General features: G+C 31.7%; 1 protein-coding gene across 1 annotated transcript; it reads right to left on the reverse strand.

Moving 5' to 3' along the window:
* Positions 1-363: 363 nt before the first annotated feature.
* Positions 364-1,596, reverse strand: LOC129883516 (uncharacterized). Its single transcript, XM_055958159.1, has 3 exons — positions 1,522-1,596; positions 1,057-1,464; positions 364-702 (listed from the first exon to the last, which is right to left on the reverse strand). Exons 1-3 carry the CDS (start codon positions 1,594-1,596, stop codon positions 415-417), a joined length of 771 nt encoding a protein of 256 aa, XP_055814134.1. The 3' UTR covers positions 364-414.
* Between the last annotated feature and the right edge of the window lie 9,516 nt (positions 1,597-11,112).

Below are 11,112 nucleotides of genomic sequence, written 5' to 3' on the forward strand. Positions count from 1 at the left end.
CAGGAAGGTTTTTATAGCTTGAAGAGTATTACTTTTGCAGCTAAGTAGTTGAGTCCATGTTGATATGTTGAAATCATCAACAATGGTTAGGAAGTACTTGTAGTTGTCATGAGTAGACACATGATAAGGTCCCCATAAATCTAGATGAGGTAGTTCAAAAGATTTGCTGCTAGATATAGTTGTTTTGGTTGGAAATGGAGCTCTTGTTTGTCTGGCCAAATAGTACAGTCAAAAGGTTGTTTAGGTGCAAAAGATATGGAAATAGAGGAAATTTCTTTCATTTTCACAAAAGGCACTTAGCGCAGTCTATTATGCCACAAGTGATCTACATTGTTTCCATGAGACATGCATGATATGAGAGGATTATAACAAATAGAATTATTGATATCAGAAGATGCAGAAGTGGATTTGGAACTATGGATCACAAACATTATTTGAACATGTGAATCTTACCAGTGGACTTGTGTGTGTGCGCAGAGTCCTTTTATTACAAGGCAAACTAGAAGCATCAAGCAAAGTATTACATGATGTAGACTTGGAAATGGCTGAAACAATAGGTAAATTAGAAGGACCAGATACAGGGTTATATGATCCATTTCTTGAGACAGTAGAAGCATGATAGGAGGTATGATATCTTGAGCACAAGAAGTAAAGTCCATTTTGTGCTCTTCCAATCTCCAGAGGGCTCTTCAGTGAAGAGACCTACATCAAACAGTAAAAAGAATTGAAACTAACAACACCTTGAAGGTGTGAAGCTAAGCAATGAACTGAAATCAAGTTAAAATTGAAACTAGGCATAAACAGATATTTGTACAAAGTTAGTGAATAATTTAAACATGCATCACCAATTTATGTCACTTTTACCCTATAGCCATTAGGTAAGGTAACTAAGAAAGGGTAAGGTACTGGTTTGATGTTGGTGAGTAGTTTCTTGTTGAATATCATATGATTTGCATCTTCTGAATCTATGATACATGAACTAGTAGATATATTAAAACAGTTGCATGAAAAAATACCAATATCAGTGGTTGAAGAGTAACAAGCTAGAATACCTACAAAGTTCACAGTTCCACCTATGATACTGTTCACTGCTTCTCTTGCTTTGTTTTCAATGTTATTTCCTTCTTGGATTTGAATATGATCTAGCGGGTTTACCAGTTGATCAAATTGTTTCTTGGTTATAACTTGGCTTTTCTCATGACCATGTCTGTCCTCACTTCCTTCAAAAACACCATGGGCAATTGTTGTTGTTCTTGTATTTTTCCCTTGAGTGAACTTAAAGTTTGGAGGAAAGACATGGAGCTTATAGCATTTGTCCTTTGTGTGTACGAGTTTCCTACAATATTCATAGAATAGATTGAAATTGTTTGGGGGTCTGTTGCTTCCACTGCTCTTATATGGAGCATAATTGGTCCTAAAACTGGTGCTAGTACTAGAAGCATTAGCATTTACATGAATATTGTACTAGGATAGAAAAAGCATATGCCAAGGTAGGTAGAGGGCTCATCACCTGGATGCTACCCCTAACTGCATTATAAACTCATTCAGTCCCATTAGGAACTGAATAAGTCTTCTATCTTGCTTAGCTTTATGCATCTTTGTCTTTCCTCCACAAATGCACAACATGTGCACTGAGAGCTCGTGTCTAGAGTGCTGAATTTTTCCTAGAGTTTTTGCATTTCGGTGTAATAACTAGTAATATTCAGATTTTTCTAGCTAAGTTCATTGATTTCTCACTGTAACGGATAGAATTTTGCTCCATTATCTTGATCATACATGTCTGCTATTTCATCCCAAAGTTTCTTGGCATTGTTGACATATTGTAAACTGTATCAAAGGACATTCGATAGTGAATTCAGAAGCTACGAAGTCACCATGTCATCACATCTCTCCCACTGTGTAAAAATTGACTGAATCTGGACTTGGCTTCTCACTCTTCCCATTAATGAAACTTGTTTTTTTTCACTGACAATGCTTTGAGAACTTCTCGTCTCCATGAACGATAGCCGTATCCATCAAATACTACTGGAATAATAGAAAATCCAGCACTTTCAGATAAATGCATATAGAAGACATTGTGAATAATTGTAGGATCAGGAGGTGGAACTGGATTTTGAAATGGAGTCTCCTGATTGCGATTTTGTTCCAATCACCAGTCTCAACAACGACTGCAGAGATGAAAGAAAAGGAGAATCTGAGAAGAAATTGTAGAGATGAAAGAAAAACAAAATCTAAGAAGAGATTGCAGCGATGGAAGAAAAAGATAATTTGATTTTGAAAAATGATGATTGCGGAAAGAAAATATGAGCCTTAATGATCTGATACCATGTTGAATTACAGTGAATCTATGGAGAATTATTCATTATCCATTGATGAACTTGATGAACCTTCAAAATTGAAAAGAGAAAAAAATACAGAGAAAAAGAGCAAAGCTCTGAAACTGATGAAGAACAATTTTGGGAAAATGAAAAGTGATCCATTTCTTGTACATGATTCAAATTTATACAACATGTAGCTACCTCTTCACGTGTAGCACAGATCCCAACATAACAGCCTAACTAATCCTAACTAACTGATCAACCAACTAATCGCTAACTAACTTCTAACTAATCTGCCATCGCAGCCGACTTAAATTACTTCTTCATCTCAACAGTATATAAGCAGACGGATTCTCCAAAAATTGGAACATAAATGGTTATCTAATCTTGTATGTTTGCTTGTTGGATATGCAAATCAAAGAAGTTAAACGTTGTCTAGCTTGCTGGAGGTGAATCAGAAAGATATTAAATTTTGCATAAGTAATACTACGTTTGGTAGTTGATTAGGAGATAAATTATTTAAGTATAAAATTAATACATCATTTGATTTGTAATTTAGAAATTCACATAATTAATACATGTACAAGTTATGAAGAAATTTATGAATTATTTTATGAAAGATAGAAGGTGGAATAACTTATACATGAATAACCACAACAACAAAATAATTTTTAGCCGCAATAAATATACACATCATTAACAATGAGTGCTAAAACTTTTACTGGCATTAGTTAAATGCCATTGGATCTAATGTGTATGTAGGTTTTAGGTACATTTACAAAGAATGTATTCGCCACTAAAAAACATATTTAGCAGTAATTAAGCTATTGTCACTAGTAAATTACCGCTAAAAATTATTTTTAATGTAATGAATTAATCTCTGTATAACTAAAACATGCACAAAATAATACATGACTTTTGAAATTTATGTTTTAAAAATAAAGGAAGACTTGAGTCAGCCACTAAACGGGCCCATTTACTTTCTTTCTAGAGTCAAATTAAGCATATTTGCAAATATTTTGGTAGACTTTTGTAAATTTAAGCTATTGGAAATAACGTATATACCAACAAGAGCTATCAAAATAGACTGGCTCAATCTAATCCAGTACAACCCTAAAGTGCTAGCGAGTTAAATAAGTTAGGACAGGTTGACCCTTTTAATTAAAGGGCCTATAAAATAGCAGTCTAATCCTATCCTAAGCGGGCTATGGATTGGGACGGGATGACCCTTCAATCAAAATATGGAAAACATTGACCTCTTAGAAAGACTATCGAACATTGATGAATGCAATACCAATACGTCAAAAATTCACATGTCCATGAGTTGCACACTTAAGTGGAATACTTACAAAAGAATAGAATAGGCAAAGATACAACAGTCAATATTAATAGGATTCATCTTAACAACATACATTACATGATCATTTTTTTCATAAACTAGACAAGAAAGGAGAAACAAAAAATTAGGCATAAACACAAAAATAAAATAGGTCAAAGATTCATAGTTATAATAACTTCAATTGCCTAGTTGCTAAAGATTTGGCAAAATAAAACACTACTTAAAATATATATAATAAATATTTTTAAAATTCGCGATCCATAAGTTGTTCTCTGAAGCTCGCGGGTTGAACCTATCATAGGCTAAAAAACTTCATTCCTAAATGAGCTGAAAAAATTTAGCCCAACCCCACTTAATTCAAGGATTGGATTAGGCCTGCCTCATGGGCCAAGTCCATTTAGATGGCTCTAATACCACCAAATTTGTTTGATGATTTATACTAGAGATGTGTGTTAATTCTGGTAATATTTGTGACAATTTTTCTTTTTGAGTAATATTTCAACTAAAAAATTAGAAAGTAATCGAATTCTCATATGTTAAATATGTTTTAAAATCAATTCAAGGATATTATATTCCTTGTCATTAAATACGTTATTTAACAAGTCATTGTACAGCTAACTTTAGTTGATAGGTTCAATTAATGAAGTTTATTTGAACCAATCATTTACATATCAGAATAGTTAGGTCAAAAACTCAAAATGATCATGCTTGTTTGTTTTGTCAACTTGTAAGTTGTAAGGTTCTTTTCTTGTTGGCGCCGTTTGTATCTTTTGGACTGGCGTCGTCCCGTTGTTGCCTTAGAAGGCTTGTTTCTTCGAGATTTATTCATATAGGAATAACCAAAAACAATTATTCTTAAACTGATTTATAACATCAAAAAGCAACATATTTGGACAGTAAATACTTCTTTTAGTCTAATTTATATGACACATTTTTTTTATTTTATTTCAAAAAATGTCAATTTTCTATAATTAGAAAAAAATTAACTTTAACTTTAAATTTCTCTTTTGTCTTTAATAAAATGATTTATAGTCACACAAATTTCTAAAGTTTGTTTTACAACATAAATTTTAAAAGTTTTCCTTTCTATTTAAATTTTGTGTCAAGAGAAAAAGTATCGCATAAACTGAAACAAAGAAAACAACTGAAAGAACATTGAAAAGAATTTTCAAGAATGACTATCACATCGTACGTATATATGAACAGATATACGAAAGACCATGCATCATCTTATCTTATATTCAATGCCTTTTTAAAAAGAAAAAAAAAAGGAAGAAGAGCTTTTTAAGGTCCTATTTATTTTAGGAACCTTTTGGTCATATTAGAGAATTTTATGTCATTACAAAATATAAATAATTTCTAGTAGTTTTTATTTTTATTATAATTCTGTATAGTATTTATCATAAATGAGCTTAAATGAAGATAAAAAATAATCAATAAAAATTTATATGTCAGATTCAATTTGTTTGGAATTAAGTTGGTAATATTAATTACCGGTATTTTATTACCTTTCCTTTTGACAATATCAAAGAGAGGAGAAAACCTTATCTAATAATGAAATAGAAGTTGTAAAATAATTTTCTAAACATCGAGGATTGGACATTCTTTGTCTTTGGACATCAATGGTTGACACTAGGGGTGTTCATGGTTCGGTTTGGGTCGGTTATTGATTAAAACCATAACCAAACCAATTTAATCGGTTATTAAATGTCTAAAACCATAACCAAACCAAGTAAAATAGTAACCACGGGTTTGGTTATTGTCGGTTTGGTTTGGTTTGATTCGGTTATTCGGTTTATGACTAGCCGAGATAATTCAAATATTCTCTCTCTACATTCTTCAAATTTTTATGAAGCTCTTTTTTCCTCACGACCCACAGAGGTTCAAAACAGAAAAATGAAACAACTTAAACATTCGGAAAAAAAAGAAAACAACTTAAAATCAATTTAAAATTTGAAAAACTCCTTACAAACCTTCTCAAAATTTGACAATCTTATACTTGGGGTTGAGGAGTTGAGGTTGCTCTTGAGCCTTCACTGTTAGTCTATGACTGTGAGTCTGTGACTTTGTGAGAAACCAACGTGAGAGGAACAAAAATGTAAAAGGAAAACAGATACTATGGTTTTAAAGTTTTAACTTTTACTTTATGTTGCTGCCTGCTGCTCAAGTGTTTAGTGCTTATTAGAAATTTAGGATTTAGAATTTAGGATTTAGAATTGGGCTTGAGAGTTGGGCTAATGGGCTTGGATTGTTGGACTTGGACCGCTGTTTAGTGTTTATTAGAATTTATAATTGGGCTTGAGAGTTAGGTTTGGATTGTTGGGCCTTAAAAATAAGTATATTAATATTAAATTAATAATTAAAACGTATAAAATATCTTTAATTATTTATGAAAAACTAATATTATACATATAAATAATTATAAATTTTAAGTATATAATTATCGGTTTGGTTCGGTTATTTATTCGGTTATTTTTTTCTATAACCATAACCAAACCAAATACTATCGGTTATTCAAATTTAAAACCAAACCAAACCAAACCAAACTGAATGTCGGTTTTTTATTCGGTTTGGTTAAATTTTCGGTTTGGTTTTGGTTTTAACCAAAACTGTGAACAGCCCTAGTTGACACGGACTTCATGACTTCGACAACTCTCAAATACCCAAATTGCACTTTCCTAATATTTGTCTTTCTTTTACTCCCTCTTTGTTAATTTTTATTTATCCAGTATTTCTAAAAAATATGTTCATTTATATTTGTCGTTTTGAACATATTAAGAATAATTAATTTTTTTCGTATTTTACCTTTATTATTAATTATTTATTTTTCAAATTAGTTTTTAAGACGCAATATAAAACATCAATATATGAATATTATAGTAAAATCTTCATATTAATTATTGTTTTTAAAGGTGCGTGTGCAAAGTCTAAAGTAAACAAGTAAGAAAACATGAAGGAAGTAATAGATTTATAACATTAAAATAAAATAAAACAAAAATGAATCTACAATGATGTCTAATAAGTCAAACAAAGGGTATGAATAACAAGGAAGGGACAATGCTTAAGAACATGTAACATAATCGAAAGATGTTTAAGGGTGTCAATAAATGCTTTGAATTACTCATCCCTTTAATTTGTTTTAGGTTTTGAACAAGACGTTCAGATTTTTTTCATAGACAGAGCATCAACGCAAATATTTATAAGATCTTTTCCAATACTTATAAGTTGGAAAGAAACTTAGCTCATTCGAATGACATAAATGCATTCAATCATATTCATTTATTAGTTTTAATTAATTAAAAGGAATAAAATTTAATCCAACTGTAATTAAGTAATAAACTTTATGCAAACGACACATATGTCATACAATTATTACTTTGGTTCATATATTGTTTTTTCTTTTTTGGTAAACTGTGAAAAATTGTCATAACCTACAAAGAACCAATATACACGAAAGAGTACCTAACAGACAAATACCACTCGGAAAAAATATGTGAATAAGCAACTATATATTAGTTACTTAGTTATATAGCTATAGTTTAGCTAATTTACACTTTGCCACTAACATTTAGTATTAATTACGATTTGAGTTTGTATAATTCGCATTTTTGTATAATTTAAAATTTGTATAATATAATTTGTATAACTTTTGTATAATGTAATTTTATATAATATAATTTGTATAACTATTTAAAGTTTAGATGTTTGTGTTTGTATAAATTCGTTATTTCGAGTTTATACTAACCCACCCGCGAATTATACAAACGAGGCAACTTAAATTATAGCCACAACCCGTAAATATGCAAACTGTAGCTAAGGAGCATAATTAAAATATTTATAATAGCTATTTGTGAAATTTCTCTCATACCGGCAGGGTGGATGAAATGGAGGCTCGCTTTCGATGTGCTATGTGATAAGAAGGTGCCACCACAACTTAACGACAAGTTCTACAAAGTGGTGATTAGACCGGCTATGTTATATGGGGCGTAGTGTTGGCCAGTTAAGGTCTCTCACATTCAAAAGATGAAAGTTGTCTTGATGAGAATGTTAAGATGGATGTGTGGCATACCAGGAGCGACAGGATTAGAAACGAGGATACTCGAGACAAGGTAGGAGTGGCCTCGGTGAAAGTCAAGATGTGGAAAATGCGAATGAGATGGTTTGGACATGTGAAGAGGAGAGGCACAGATGCCCCAGTACGGAGATGTGAGAGGTTTGCTATGGATGGTTTCAGGAGAGGTAGGGGTAGGCCAAAGAAATATTGGGGAGAGGTGATTAGATAGGACATGGCGCAGTTACAGCTTACCGAGGACATGACCTTAGATAGGAGGGTGTGGAGGACCCACATTAGGGTAGAAGGCTAGTACATAGTCTTGTTATTCCTACTGATTAGTAGGCACATTAGCGCACAATAATTTCTTGTGCTCTGATTTCTGTTATTATCTATCACTTTCTGTACTTTGATTATTCTATTTTATTTCGATCTCTCTCATTATTTGCTCTTCTATATATGCCTTATCTAATCTCTTTCTATGCTTTTATTGAGCCGAGTGTCTTTCGGAAACAACCGTCCTACCTTGGTAGGAGTAAGGTCTACGTACACTTTACCCTCCCCAGACTCCACGTTGTGGGATTTCACTGGGTTGTTGTTGTTGTATAGGAGAGTCCGGAGCCAAAAGGGCTATTTTTTTTCTACAAAAATGCATAAAGGGCCACTCGTTTTTGGAAAAACTCAAAAAGGACAAATCGCAGCCACAACAGCGATTTCATAAAAAAATTAATGCCATTAACTATTTTTAAAATATCGCTATTAGTGAAACGGTTTTACAATAATTTTTTTAAGTACATCGCTGGTAGTAGAGAGATTTTTTTCCAAAATTTTTGTTTCAAAAATACACTTTGCTGCGGTAGCAACAATTTTTGACCAAAAAATTTATTTTTTTTTAAAAAATGCACATCGCTGCCGTCCTTTTTTTCTTCTAAGTTTTCATTTCATCAACTATTATTATTCTTTTTTCTGCATCTTGTGTCATTCTCTAGTCTTTTATATTTCACTTACACACGGAATTGGAAAAATTGGACAATTAGTTTCACTTCATGAAAATCGAAATATCCTAGTTTCTTTAGTTGCACATTAGTATTTAATTATATATATTTTTTAACAATTATTCGACGTCTATCCATTTTGAAACAACTTTAAAGTATCTGATTAATTAGGAGTTAACTTCAAATAAAATGTATGAAGTTAGGTGTGATTGAGGTTCAGACATTTATGTTTAAAGTAAATGATTTAAGTTCAAGCTAAAATGATTGAACTTAAGGCGGAAATAGATGAAGTTCAAACATATATGACTGAAGTTCAAGCAAAACTAATTGAATTTTTAGTCATATATATGACTAAAGTTCAAACAAAAATGAAAAAAACTACGACTATCATATTAAACTTAATATGCAATTGAAATTCAAGCAAAAATGACTAAATTTTAAACATACGATAGAAGACATTTTGTTTGAAGGCTTTGTATTGCCAAGCTTAATTTCAAATACCGCATATTTAAAATTATTCTGAAGTTGATAAACTTATATATTTATACGCACTACGAGTACAACTTAAATTATGATCCAAAAGTCTGGAATCTCTCATTTTCATACGAGTGTTGTTTGAACTGTTTTCAAAAGAAATTGTATTTAGAAAATATTTCCAACTTTTTGTTTGGAAATAGAACAAAACTTTTCCAGAAGCACCATTTCTCTCTTCCCTTGAGACTATATATTTGATTTATAAATATTATACACCATGTGTAATTTATTTTATTCTAGCTTCTTGAAACAAAAGAAAAGAATAAGGAATTTCATTATTCTAAAGTTATGATTTATTAAAAATCTTAGCATATTTCATAGTGAGAAAAAAACAACCAATTTCAATGGCATGACAAGTAACGATGTGTATTTTTTAAAAAAAAAATTGGACAAAAATCGCTGCTCTTACAGCGATGTATTTAAAAAAAATATTGAAAATCTCTCCACTTACAACAATGTACTTTAAAAAATTGTTGTGTTAATTATTTTTTACGAAATCATTGCTGTGGCAGCGATTTAACCCTTTTGATTTTTTTCAAAAATGAGTGGCTCTTTATAAATTTTCGTAGAAAAAAATAATCTTTTTGGCTCCGAACTCCTATATAGAAAGGGCACGGAGGATAGACTATAGAGAGACCTCACCCAAACCAAGTAAAACTAAGTACAAGTTAATTTATGCATGAATCTATGACAAATGAGTTGTCCTAGACAACGTAAGAAGGTTTAATATCTCTACAATTTCCTTTTTCATAGACTATCACTACGTCTATCTTTACATTTGTGTGCTTAAAAAAATTCAGTTTATAGTTCTCCAAGTGTGATATATAACAGTTTAATTCTCATATAACAGTCACTATCTCTTTGTTGAATTGCTTCCAATGTGTTGCTTTGATACTTTACACAATTGCAACTGACTTCACATGGTTGTATCTACACGTCAATCCATATCAATAGTTTTGAGCTTACATGCTTGAACTAGTCATACTCACCAAACAAATGCATTGTGATTTTCATCAATTGTTTATCACAAAAAAACAGGTACCATTTTTAACTAGGATATGAATATTAGCTAACCTTTTCTTTGTCAATAATCTTATATGTACATCTAACCACAAGATAAACATGTGCTTAGGCTGAGCAACAGTAGTCCACACCAATTCAGCTATCTTCCATCTTCCATGTTGTCCTAGTAACTGATTATAGCTCCTAGTAATAGAGTATTTACCATGAAAAGTTCGATTGCATCTGTCGTGAGTGTACCCGTTACACTCATTACTTTCAAGTTTTGATGAATTAACAAATTATGAGATCTGATACACCGACCTGGTCCCATGACCGAATTGTGTTTCAGACGGAATGGGACCAGCTGTAAAGCTCCCACCATCTATTGCGGTTGGTAGAAATAGCAGAGGCAGCATACCTAACAGCCAATCAAATGAAACCTAGGATGAGTATGTCCAACGTTAATACTCAAATCTTGGACAACAAAGTTTTTGGCTTTTCTTACATCAAGAATTGACAATCAAAAGGATTTTTGAGTTCTCTTAAGAAAAGACAACTTCACCAAGGCAGCAAGGAAGGGACTTGATAGAGTAGCTCAAGAAATATATTTCTTTGTTGTTTTGTTGTAATGTTGAGTCTTATGTTAACATTCTAAAATTAGTTTCTATCATATAAAGGAATATTGAATATTTCTCTTTGTATTGTGTCACTTAGATTTCATTGCTAAAGTTAGCTTTGAAGTGGTTATAAAAATCTACATTAACTAAGGGGTAATTGTGTAGTGGACAATAGAGATATTGCTTAGTCTCAAAGTGTTGTAATAGAGTTATTGCAAGCCAAGGAATGGAGAGGGTTAGTGTCTAGTTACAATAG

This window comes from Solanum dulcamara, chromosome 3 (assembly GCF_947179165.1).
Source record: "Solanum dulcamara chromosome 3, daSolDulc1.2, whole genome shotgun sequence".
Taxonomy (NCBI): domain Eukaryota; kingdom Viridiplantae; phylum Streptophyta; class Magnoliopsida; order Solanales; family Solanaceae; genus Solanum; species Solanum dulcamara.